General features: G+C 48.3%; 3 protein-coding genes across 3 annotated transcripts in view; 1 reads left to right on the top strand and 2 right to left on the bottom strand.

Annotated features, from left to right (window-relative positions):
• The window catches only part of LOC135914640 (uncharacterized), a 30,571-nt gene extending 22,998 nt beyond the window's left edge, over positions 1-7,573 (top strand). Inside the window, exons 3-4 of the mRNA XM_065447576.1 lie at positions 985-1,293; positions 6,910-7,573. Of these exons, the coding sequence (XP_065303648.1) occupies positions 985-1,293; positions 6,910-7,419 (819 nt within the window). The 3' untranslated portion in view covers positions 7,420-7,573. The remainder of the gene's footprint in view (positions 1-984; positions 1,294-6,909) is intronic.
• LOC135914650 (histone deacetylase complex subunit SAP130-like) overlaps positions 1-12,498 on the bottom strand; it is a 612,247-nt gene that overhangs the window by 505,192 nt on the left and 94,557 nt on the right. The window lies entirely within an intron of this gene.
• Positions 12,062-12,498, bottom strand: part of LOC135914685 (UPF0764 protein C16orf89 homolog) — a 46,282-nt gene continuing 45,845 nt past the window's right edge. The window contains exon 9 of the mRNA XM_070532049.1: positions 12,062-12,456. Coding sequence (XP_070388150.1) covers positions 12,359-12,456 — 98 coding nt within the window. The 3' untranslated portion in view covers positions 12,062-12,358. The remainder of the gene's footprint in view (positions 12,457-12,498) is intronic.

Raw genomic sequence — 12,498 nt, 5'->3', positions numbered from 1 at the left:
CGCTATTACGATACATTCGCGCCGAGCACCTACCTACCCTGCAGGGCAGCTCTAGCGCTCACTAAAGTGTGGGGTCAAGCATGGCACTGCACCGTCGACGCCGATGTGACCAGTTGCTTATATTGACGTGACTTCAGGCAGCATACGCCTGCATACGATGTCCATCACACGTAGCAGTTCGCACTACAAAACGTCTAAAAGAGTCATTAAGTGCGCATACGCACGAAGGCGTCGAAACGGGGATTATAAGAATGTTAGGCATGAAACGCACGATGTGGTATCCACATCGCGGCCTTCAGCGATGATTCCCTCAGAGTAACGGAAATGAATCGCGAGAAACCCAAAGCCCTTATTTTTTATTTTGTTTTTCTGGAAGCGGATTTCGTATTTTTGGAGTGACTTCGGACTCTTGTTCCGACAAGAAGTCAGATTCTCTCCCAGCAGGCCAACGGCCACCGCCGTCATTCGCAAATGCGCTGGCGCCCCTGTGCCGAGGAAGACGACGTAGGCACGTGCCCTGTAATAAATGCTCCACGGTATTCTCCTACTTTCGCGAGTTTGTCAGTGAATTGAACTCGCTTTGCGCTCGCAGCTTCTCTATCGCTGTTGTTCTGCTGCGCGGTATGTCAGGGGGTGGGGGGGGGGAGAAGGGGGTATTTTGTATACGTCTACCTATAGTGGACAGTCCATTTCGGCCGCATCGATTGGCTGGAGCTGAACCATAGAGAAGGAAACCTGCCGTGGGCGCTTGTCTCCTTGTCGCTGGTACTTCAACCCTGCCAATCGGCGCTTCAGCAGCAGCCGAAATGCACATGTCCACTAGGTGGACATAGGTGGACGCGTGCACCGGACCGAACCGGACGCAAACCGGACTGCGGACCAGCCGAATCGGTTCGTGCCTGGTCCGCCTCCCGTCGCCTGGGTGCACCACTGACGGAGTTTCTGCCATAACGTCAACGTACGTGGCTCCATGCTTACACGCAGGAGGTGAAGCAGGAGGCTCCCGACGTGTGCCCGGCGTTACCGAGCTACATCAGCGAGAACGACATGATCCTGCCTTCGACGCCCGACTCCATGTCAGATGAGGAGGGCCTGGGTAGCCCGAGGAGGCGACCCGCACGACTTCATCATCCAGTCAGCAATGGATCACCGCTAAATCGCTTCACTCTCGGGTCCGAAGCCACGGTGCCTTCAGTGACGAAGGAACCCGTTCCTTCGTTTCTGAACGGCTTCCGAACGGCATCACTGTGTCCTCTGCCGACCAAGAGACTACGCCAGTTGACAGTTCCTGAAGTAAGTACGCCAATATTTAGCAGTGAACGATAGCGGTCGAACAAGGAATGTCAACAACGAACAAGGACGGTATCGACGAAGTCCCTTGTTGACAGGTTGACTACACGGCGGCATTCCTTCTTCGACTACTATTTGTCTATTTCCTTTGGCCATTTCTTGACCAAACAGAAGACTCAAAATTACCGCTTGACTAGCCGCTCGAAGCACTTTGCGTGTATTCGCGGGCTTTTTTCATGCCCGAAAAAACTCTTTTATGTAGCACGCATAGAGCAACAGGAAGCTGTACTGGGACTTTTTCATGACACTATACAATTTTCTCATTGACATTTTTCATCGAATTATAATAATTGACATGTTGAGAAATAATTAAAGACTAATTATCTCATTCGGCGGAACGCAAGAGATATAATGTGACTACCTCCAAGCGACGGCAAACAACATTACCTTGGTTCTGTCCAGCTACTTAGCATTTGCAAATTTTTAATATTTGGCTCAAGTTAAGTAAGATACCCAGGAAAGGGGTGTTACAGGGAACCTGCACTGTTTCTAACTTGCTTTAGTCAACGCTACAAGTAGCGTCAGTCAAGCAGAAACAGAACCCTATATCACTGTTTGTTGTAGACCTGCCTGCACCGAGAAGTGCATCGACACCTTTGTTTGTTGCTATATATGACTACCTGCACTAAAATGTTAGGGTGGCGGAAGTTGCAATAATTAACAGAAATACTGATGTCGTTAAGATAACGAATGTTATGAGTTAAGATAATCTAGCAATCTAAGACAATCAACACAGCAATATATCAGCCTGAAAACATTTCTCCGGTTAAATACAGTTTCTGGGCACTTAGCTCGTTTAAAATTTGTTTTTGTACAAGCAATATTTTCGAAAGAAATAGCGAATGTGGACCAATTTTCCTATTTTAACGGTTTGTAAAAATAGAAGAAATGGCTGATAATCAGTTATTTAAATTTGAGGTGTAAGGCCTATCTTCAGTCTCTTCAAAAAGATAAGTCGTAATTTTTTTAGTAATGAAACGCAGTATTTGGCAACGCTTTTTATGATGCATACTTGCATGCCGTATGGCAAGTTTGCCGGTGTTGCTTGAGCTCGTGAAAACAGCTTTCTTTTTGTCAGGAAATAGATTTCATGGAACGACTTCTCGTGTTATATGGAAGCGCCTGAATTTTTTTTTAGGAAGAAATCGCAAATGGTCGAGCGCCAAGGTTGGTACAGTTGACGTAGATTGACCCACAGGCGTTCAACGACTGAAACAAAGCGCTATAATTTCAGCGTTGTTCTTTGTACAGACCGTACACCCCGATGGTTAGATAACTACTTATTATTAGGAGTGTCCGAATAGTGAAATTCACGAATGAAATGGAAGAGGAAATATTTGAGAAAGAAAAAAAAATGACCGTCGAATCTCGAATTGAATATAGCACTTCTGTCACATCTAAACAATGTGCTGAATAAAGTGTGCAAAATCTCTGTTACGGCTGATAAAAAAATGCCGCTCATTTGCATTATTTGATACATGGATGTAACGCAGATGGCGAGTGCACACCGGGTCACTTGTCTCGTCTACACGCAATCTCCCCAGACAGTTATACGTTCCGGACATGTCCCTGGTGTAGCAACCGCACAGCGACACTCGCGCACATAACACACGAATGTACCGACCGTCCGGGCGACGCAATTTCGCCACGAGTCACAACACACACACTCACTACGTGGTCTTGGGAGGCGAGACTCTCCGAACTGGACCTGGGAAGCCAACTGGCGACCCTCGACCAGGCCCGGCGAGCCGCGATCGCCAGTGGAGCCCTGTCAGAGGGAACCACCCAGGAATAAACCGCGCAACGGTTTCTGCAATAATAAAGTTCCTCCTCCTTCTTCTCCTCCTCCTGCTCCTCCGGGCCAATTGAGCTGCTCGCACGGGAGAAACAACTGCTTTCAGTTAGACGGGGTGCAGCGCAACACTAACGAAAGAAAGAAGCCGTGCGTCACCAGACGCGCGAGTCTGTTGCCTTGTTGAAGGAGTGTGACAGTGCACAGCACCGCACAATGCCTCAAAGGGATGCAAACATGATGAAACAGGCCAAATAATAAAATTTCTCTCCATATACCGCAAAAAATTATATATTTGCTGCGTAAAAGCGAACCATTTTCACTGCGCTAACTTAGCAAGAGTTAGCTGCCCCATACTTTCGGTTAGTTAACACCCATGGTTAGCAACATGGTTACCATGGGTTACCATGGAACCCATGGTTAGCAACACCCATGGCAGGTTCTTGAAGCACGATACCTTGTGGGATATGTGGGGTTCTCCTCCCGTGCTCTTGGGACAAAGGAACGACAACACAGTAGTGCAAACAATCACAAGGGCATTTATTGTACCTTTCATAGATCAATGCCTGCTAGCCGAGTTGCTATCCACAAAACATGCCGATGGGCGCGCGACAAATATAGAAGTCCGACTCACCGCGAGCGAATATGTTCGCCCCATGCTGGATCTCAACGCCTGGTCGTTAGCGCGTACAGTCACGCGAACGGTGGCGCATTCCAAGGCGGCCACGCGAGACGGTCTCGCAGAAGCATGGGTCGGTGCACGCGCGGAACGGCACGTCCGTCCCGCTTGCTTCCCGAACCCCAAAGAGAGCAAGCGCCTTCCTTTCGGCGCCCAAGTAACCTCGCCTGTCGGCGGCGTTAGCAGCGCAACACTCGCGCCATCTCTCGCACTGCGCCCCAACCACGTCGACCGCCCCGGCATCACGCAGGCCACACGGCGAAGCCGCACTACAGGAGACGCGCTATGCGGGAAAAACATCAGGGGACGCGCGAGAGTCGCGCATCCCCACATCCCCCCAACCTTAAATCACTTCTTATTCCGGCGAAACATGTGACACGGACTAACATCAAACCGTGCTTCGCGAACAAGATAGCACATGCAACAGCGGCCGCGCTGAGCAAATGACCACACGCTGTCCATAACATGCGAGCCGACATTGTCCCTGGGTACACCGCTGGCGTCCGCCGGTCACAGCAGCAGCTTTGTAGACTCGACGGCACGATTCCAGGCCAGGACTCCGGAGGCGACGACGCAGTAGTCGGTACGAGCAAGCGTCGCTCGCGCCGACGCGCCCTGCTGGGAAGAGCCGCCGTAGCTGTCGGTGACCGCCGGCTCTTTTGTCCGCCGCTGAGGGCTGTGAGCTGGATGCAGGAGGTCGCCGAAGTCGCTGCGCCGAACTGGCCACAGCATCACCATCGCCCGGGGTGGCTCGATCGTAGTCCGGGGCAGCAGCGCAGGTGATGTGCAGGTGACGGCAAGCCAGGGGTGACTCCAATCACGCTGCGTAAACTCAACACACTCGGCAAACACTAAAGTAGTTCAAGGGAGAGGAATTCTGCATGCGCATCGCCCACGTGGTACGATGTTCAACTCGGCTAGCAAAAGATCGGGCAGCTACTCAGATGCTAAAGTTCATGAGAACGAAGCTCGCTTCCTTGAGTCGAACGAGTAATTTCAATTCGTGCGAGGCTAAATAGAATGAGGGAAGCAACTTGCAACACCTCAACGCCACAGTCCACCAGGTTGTGTCCCTCCACGTGCGACAGGCAGCTTCGTAAAGCCTTAGGCCTAAAGCGTCGCTACCCTGACAACAACCGGCATCCAACAAAGAACACCCAAAATGGGCGCAAAACAGGCAGCCGCGAGGAGACGTCCGCTCTGTGAGGTGGTCCTACTCCGCTCGGTGCACACAGCATCCGAGTTGACGGCGCCCACCGTCCCAGACGGTGTCGGAGCGCCCGGTGCCAGGCCGCAATACCAGTCAGCCCGTAGTGGCAGCCGTGGCCCGCGGCCACCCGGCTCCCAGAGCCGCGACTTCATCAGAGTCAAAGAGATAGAAGAAGCTATTTACATAAGAAATTCGGACCACCTACGAGGCTTCCATACTCACTCGCTTCAGGCTTGCCACTGCTCCGCGGGCGCTAAGTCTCGCTCTCCCAGGATGCAGACCACGTGGCTCGCGTACCGACGAACGCCATTAAAAAAACACTTGCGAAAAGGCTTAGCATGTAGACATGTTCAAACACACTACAGCCATCGTCGCCTCGCTCAAGAAAGCACGCCGCCGACGCTAGCGATCAAAATTCACGCTAGGCCTACGTTTCGGTTCAAACAAAGGTCTCGAACGAAGCAAAACTGTTAAAACTATCGTCCGATGCCCCAAGAGCCCCACGTTGGGCGCCAGATGTGGGGTTCTCCTACCGTGCTCTTGGGACAAAGGAACGACAACACAGTAGTGCAAACAATCACAAGGGCATTTATTGTACCTTTCATAGATCAATGCCTGCTAGCCGAGTTGCTATCCACAAAACATGCCGATGGGCGCGCGACAAATCCAGAAGTCCGACTCACCGCGAGCGAATATGTTCGCCCCATGCTGGATCTCAACGCCTGGTCGTTAGCGCGTACAGTCACGCGAACGGTGGCGCATTCCAAGGCGGCCACGCGAGACGGTCTCGCAGAAGCATGGGCCGGCGCACGCGCGGCATGGCACGTCCGTCCCACTTGCTTCCCGAACCCCAAAGAGAGCAAGCGCCTTCCTTTCCGCGCCCAAGTAACCTCGCCTGTCGGCGGCGTTAGCAGCGCAACACTCGCGCCATCTCTCGCACTGCGCCCCAACCACGTCGACCGCCGCGGCATCACACAGGCCACGCGGCGAAGCCGCACTACAGGAGACGCGCTATGCGGGAAAAACATCAGGGGACGCGCGAGAGTCGCGCATCCCCACAACCTATAGAAGAACAGTTGTCAATTGAGTCGGTTTTTTTTTTACCTCGAGACTTCGACAAGTTTTGTTATCTTGCGCACTCGTACAAAAGGCTATCATTCAAATACTTCGCTAAAGAGAATTCTCGAATGCAATACGAATCGAATAGGAAAGATTATCATTCGAAACGCATTCGAAATTTCAAACATCCGCACCCCCCAGTTGTACAATACTGATCAGTTTCGTCAATTACTCACACAAAAATAAAACACATATGGTGGTAATGGGAAGGTAACTCCAAAATGCAATGATTCGTTCGAATGAGGATGGACCAATTACCTTCGCCCTCCCAAAGAAGGCATTTTATGCTCAAGCAGTTGTCACCCTGCCGAAATTCACGTGCAGATGATAGAGCTTTACTGACATGGTAGAGATGTTAGCGTGGCTGTTCGCCGGACATGCTGCTACAGGTCCTGGGCGATGATTATGATATATACAGTGACAAACACTTAACAGCGCACACACATATCCATATGCGCATGTGGGGGTACGAGAGCTAATCGACGTGATGTAAGACTACGCATATCGCGCAGCATTTATGAAGTGAACGCACGACGCAGGAGGGGATGGTCCGACCTGTACTAAACAGTTGTTTAAATTGTGGTACAATTGAACGACGGCCATATAGTCACGCGATCTCACTTATATACAAAGAGCAGTCAGATTTTGAATTAATTCTATCTCAGAGACGAGCTATACTTGATGGTCACGACTTAACATGCGGCCTGTCTATTACGTCTACATAACGCTACTCGCGCACTCTTCTCTTTTTTTTTTCAGCGCACACCACCACAACAAAACAACCACGTAGACTTCCCAACCGGCAGCCAGCTGTACGAAGCCAACACGTCACCGCCCAGGGTCGCCCGTGCGTGCACCAGCACTTCCACCAGCGTCGAGACGGGAAACCACGCCGGGCCGAGCACGAGCGCAAACAACGTTGCACTCTTGGCCGTGAGCGATCTCAACGACGGAGAGGCCCTGTTCTGCCAGCAGATCACCTCCGAGCTACGCGAGATGGCGAAGTACCAGAGAGACCTGGCGAAAGTGCGCATCCAGCAGGTGCTGTTCGACGTCAAGTACATGAGTCAGGCGCCCGCCGCTGGGGGCGCCAGCACCGAAGAGCTCCAGCGGACCCAGCCGACGAGTGTCGCGGTCGCCGCGTCGCAGCTGGGCCAAAAAGCGGCGAGCGTCCCGACTGTCGTCGCTGCCCCGCGCTCCAGAGAAGATCCGATTTTTTCGAAACGTCCCCGGCATCCAGCGTTTGAGAGGGCGGTCCCCAGCGTGTGACGGTTGCCACGGAGGAGCTTGAAAACAAGACGCGGACACTGTGTGCAGTGCAGGATGATTTTTTTTTTACGTGCGTCAAATTTTTTTTTTCTCTCGATGAGGATAGAAAGTTATCCGAACAGTCTGGTAATAAAGAAATGCCTTCACGACCGTCTTTGCTTTGTGTTTTGTAGCGCTGTCTTGCTTTTTCTTATGAATGTATTTTCCTTGCGTACCTGGAACATGTCGTACTCTCAGCTACACTACGACTCGTATGCGATTATGTCCAACTTATGCACGTCGACCGTAACCATTGGGATACCTTGCTCAAATATAACCAAAAATAACCTACCTATTTATTTTACTATCTCCAGTTAACGACAGCCGTTCTCATCGTTATCCTTATAGAACATGAGGTGGCAAAGTGTAGTACAATGTACAGTGCGGTACCAACTGTTAAAGGGAACACTCAAGTGCGCGTGTCTCACTTTGCTGGTGCCTTAGTTGCAAGTGGATGCGGAAGCAATGTCACTGCACTGCACAGGTCCGTCGAAAGGAAGAGCTACCAACTATAATTTTATCTGCTACAAATCTAGGTGGTTGTACTCATTCGCTAAAGTGTGCTCTTGTACACTAAATGACATTTTAATTATGTACTTTACAGCAGATGTTTCAATTTACTAGTTGTAGCCGGTGAGTTCACAAGGCGTATCCACTTGGAACAAGCCCTCAGAACTACACAAGTTTCTTGAAAATTATTTTCAAACGACCCAACGAAATGCAATGGCGTTCCATTTACTTTCGTGCTTCAGTGCATAAAACAACGTCTCTTTTTAACGCAAGTGGAGCAACAGTGCATTTTTACCGCAAGTGTGACGGCGTATGTCTCGAAATCGGTGACATCCTTAGAATTCGTTATAAGTCCGTATGCCTTGCAGTCGGACTAGCTACAATTCGTAGATTGAGATAAGTGTGATAAAGTAATTTTTTCCAAGTTAATTAGTATAAATAGGTTAATTATTCAGCTATGCATTTTGATTTTTCCTATAAGTAATGACCGATTCATCCAGTCATTTAGCTAAAAGGTTTAAAATTGTACTATCTGCCATAGGTAGTTTTTAAAAATTTGGTGCAGCAGGAAAACAACACCATATTGTACAACGCTTATATGTGTTCCACGGGGAACATTCAGTCGTCATACAGTCGACGTCATACGATCGTGGTCGTCCTATCGCTGTCATACTGACCCTGCAGTTTCAAGTATCGTCATCCCTTCGTCATGCCACCGTCGTCATTTCATAGTCATCATGAGTTGGCCGCAATCCCTTCGTCGTCACGTGTGGGATTCATATGTTCAAGCGCCATGTGTTTTTGCTGAGCGACGTGCTTCCCAGTAAATATGTGTTCAACTTCCTTCCTGTGCTCTGTGCTTGCAAATGGTCGCTACATAAAGAACAGCATTCTTCGCTGACAACAAGAAAAGCTTCGCTTTAACGAATTCCCACAGCTCGAGCTATGCGCACATTATAATGGGAGCTCTTCTTGACGAGTTAAACCTAGTTTCCTGTAGCAGGAATCGCTCTGTCTGAGGCGCTGGAGGACCGAGAGTTAGGCGCCGAAAAACGTGCCTCGGGCCTTGGGGTTCATTTGATTTTAGGGCCCTGTGGGACTGGTGTCTGCAGGGCCACCGAAGAGGGTGGAGCAGTACTGACTGCTTCCACCACGGGGGCGGGAGGAGTCACTGCGGCACCACTGCGCGTGGGCTCGGAGGACTCCGGAGGCCTCTGTGACGCTGCCCCCGCCTGCGTCACATCGGCATAAGTTCTTCGGGGAAGGTACGACAGTCTCTTTCTGGCTTCGAAGAACGAGATTTTTTCTTTAACGGTTAGTGCTATTACTTCTTTCTCTTTTTTCCAGCAAGGGCAGGACCGCGAGTAAGCTGGATGATCTCCCTTGCAGATAACACAATGTGGGGAAGAGGTGCAATTCTCAGATTGGTGTTCATTGGAGCTGCACTTAGCACAAGTTGTTTGTCATCGGCATGCGTGTGAAGCATGTCCAAACCTTTGGCACTTGAAACATCGTCTGGGGTTTGGAATATATGGTCTTACATTGACTTTAACATAACCTGCATCGAGCGAGGTAGGCATTACGCTTGTTCCGAAGGTGAGTATAACGTGTTTGTTGGGGATTTCTTGATCGTTTCTACGGATTACTATTCTCCGTACTTTGGTAACATTTTGTTCCTGGAAACCTTCCAGCAGTTCCTCGTCGCTTAATCCAAGAAAATCTTCTTCAGATATTACTCCCCTGCTTGTATTAAGTGTTCTGTGGGCTGAAACAGTCACTGTCGCCTCGCCAATACTCGTAAGTTCAGACAGCTTATCTGCTTGATCTTTACTATTCAGTTCTAGGAGGAGGTCCCCGCTAGACATTTTGGAGGCTTTGTATGTCTGTCCGATTTTATCTTTCAGGCATTTGGCGACCAGAAATGGAGAAAGCTTTCTAATAGGCGTGTTACTTTCACTGTGGACTACATAGTATTTGGGGAAAGGTGGAGCGTTGCTTCGAAAGGAGAATTGAAATGGTACTTCGGTGCGGCATTCCACAAGAACATTCCACAAGAACACATAATACAATAGTTTCGAGCTATACAAGAAAAATGTAAAGATTACACGGAATTTTACACCGACGGCTCCAAAACACAAAAATACGTAGGTGTCGGAATAATTACGAAAAATTGGCAAAATAGCATTCGGATAAGTAATTTTTCTTCAGTGTTTACCGCCGAAGTTTTCGCAATATGGACGGCAGTAAAAAACATCACCAGTGACAAGCAGACGAATGCTATCATATATACCGATTCGTTAAGCGCACTCAGAGGTCTAAACCTTAACTCCGCGTCCGAACCCCTACTTGGTGACATCCTAAACATGTTGGCTTATAACGAATATGGAAGAACCATACGATTCTGCTGGGTCCCAAGCCATGTCGGGATACCAGGGAATGAAGCAGCAGATAGATGCGCGTTTATGGCAGCACACAAAGGTATAACGCAAACAACACTTCCATACAAAGACAGTATCCGAGCTATTCATAAGGCCTTGACATTAAAGTGGCAACTAGAATGGGACTCATACACAAATAACAAGTTACACACAATAAAACCCGTGCTTAGAGAATGGAAGTCGTGCTGTCACCAGCAACGCTTCTATGAGGTGACCCTATGTAGACTCCGAATCGGGAATACACACCTGACACACAATTTTCTACTTCAAAACAAAAACCCGCCAACTTGCGAGAAGTGCCATGAACCACTCACCGTAATGCACATTATTATGACATGTCCAAATATTGAAACACAGAAACAAAAGCTTTTACACAATCTCTATAACTTACACATACCTTTACACACCGCCTCAATACTCGGAGATGAACCGCTAGTGCCTTTTGCTGACTTGTTCAGCTTTCTAGAAGAAACCGGTTTTTTACACAGACTCTAAAATAGCGCAGCTTCCACTGCTTTAACATTTGAATTCTTAATATCTTGTGGCTGGCGCAGCATGGCCTTAGTTGCTTTTGCGCCATTAAACCCGAATTAACTAACTAACTAACTAACTGTAGCAGGAATCTGGTATCGGGCCGTTTTCGTGGGTCGATCCTTAAGATGGTGCAGTTTAAAAATGTGGACCGTTCCCGTGGGTATGTGGCCCCTGGGTATGTGCTTCTCGGCATGTGCCACTCAATGAACTTTTTTGACACCAACCTCGGTATCTGCCACTGGGCTACTGGTTATGTGTCGCAGTGTAGGTGCCGTGGGTGTGTGTCACAAGGTACGTGCTTCTCTGCAATGCACCTAATTGACGCCAACTTGGGTCCCTGGTTATTGACATATACGCAATTACGTAGATGTTGACTGAAGTTGGCTCTGGTTAATTTTTTTTTTTGAACGTATTGCACTAAAAAGATCTTTGAGCAAACTCGGTGGAACGTAAGCTTCTGTCACAACACATAGACTTTACAGCGTCGAAGAAGAGCTATTACAAAATGACCTTCGTAATAGTGCTAAAGTCAACGTGTTTCATCCTGTAAATACAAGAAATTAATTTTTACATAATTTTTTTCTTTTAATGCTGCTGCACATTTTTTTCTGTGTGATACATATTCGGGTGTACCAGGAATAGTGTTAAGCCTATCTTGGTTCACTAACCCGTTAAGATGGAACTTCTCCTAAAACAAAGAGATTGTCACGGTCCCTCTAAGTTCATCTTTAAGGTAGCCTACTATAAAGTTTGTTATATGTAGGCTCGGATGCTTGTGTTGTGTATAAACTAAAATATATGTCCTTGTACCTGTTATGTAGACAATGCTGGTACCTCCATGTGGCACTATAACGGACCTGGAATTGTGTTCAAAATAGGGAATGACGCATGACGTTTGCTAGCCACTAAGTAGGCTTTTAGCTGAATCAGCGGAGATATAAGCGGGGAAACTGCGAAGTATTTGGGAAAAACTTAAAACGGACGTCGCCGTGAGAATTCTGTTGCCACGCCGCACGTCTATAGGCGTTGTGTCTTTTAGACATTGCGTGAGCGTAATCTCCACTTCGTTGTACTAAAACATGCGCAACAACGTACATCGCACATTTGCGTTGCACGTGGAAAATAAGTAGTTTATTCAGTTTAACAAGTGCCGCACATTCGTAACGTGGGCGGTTCTTGTGGCAGGTTTGTCTTGCCATCACCCGTGCTTTCTTTCTGAACTGACGGAATTTATAAGATGTTTGGACCAAATTTCCTTTCTTTATCTTAAATATGCGACTTCCTTTTTTAACATGTGTTGCAACGCCTTTACACGTTTAAGAATCTTCATTGAGCAGCTGTTTTTTAAGGTTACCAACGTTTGACACATTTCGTTTCTTTTCTTGTTAGACTTACCTAAACCTGTCATAGCATATTATTTAAGCACTTAATGTAAGGTTATTAGAATTTATCAGATACTTCAGTCCAGCTGACATTGCTATTGCCCCCAAAACTGTCTTGTGAGGTCGGCAACGGTCTGTAAGAAGCAGAAAAAAGGAGGAAGCAATGTAAGCTCGCA

The sequence above is a fragment of the Dermacentor albipictus genome, chromosome 1 (assembly GCF_038994185.2).
Source record: "Dermacentor albipictus isolate Rhodes 1998 colony chromosome 1, USDA_Dalb.pri_finalv2, whole genome shotgun sequence".
Lineage (NCBI taxonomy): Eukaryota > Metazoa > Arthropoda > Arachnida > Ixodida > Ixodidae > Dermacentor > Dermacentor albipictus.
Note: the sequence above shows the minus strand (reverse complement) of the source record. Positions and strands in the feature narration are given on the sequence as shown.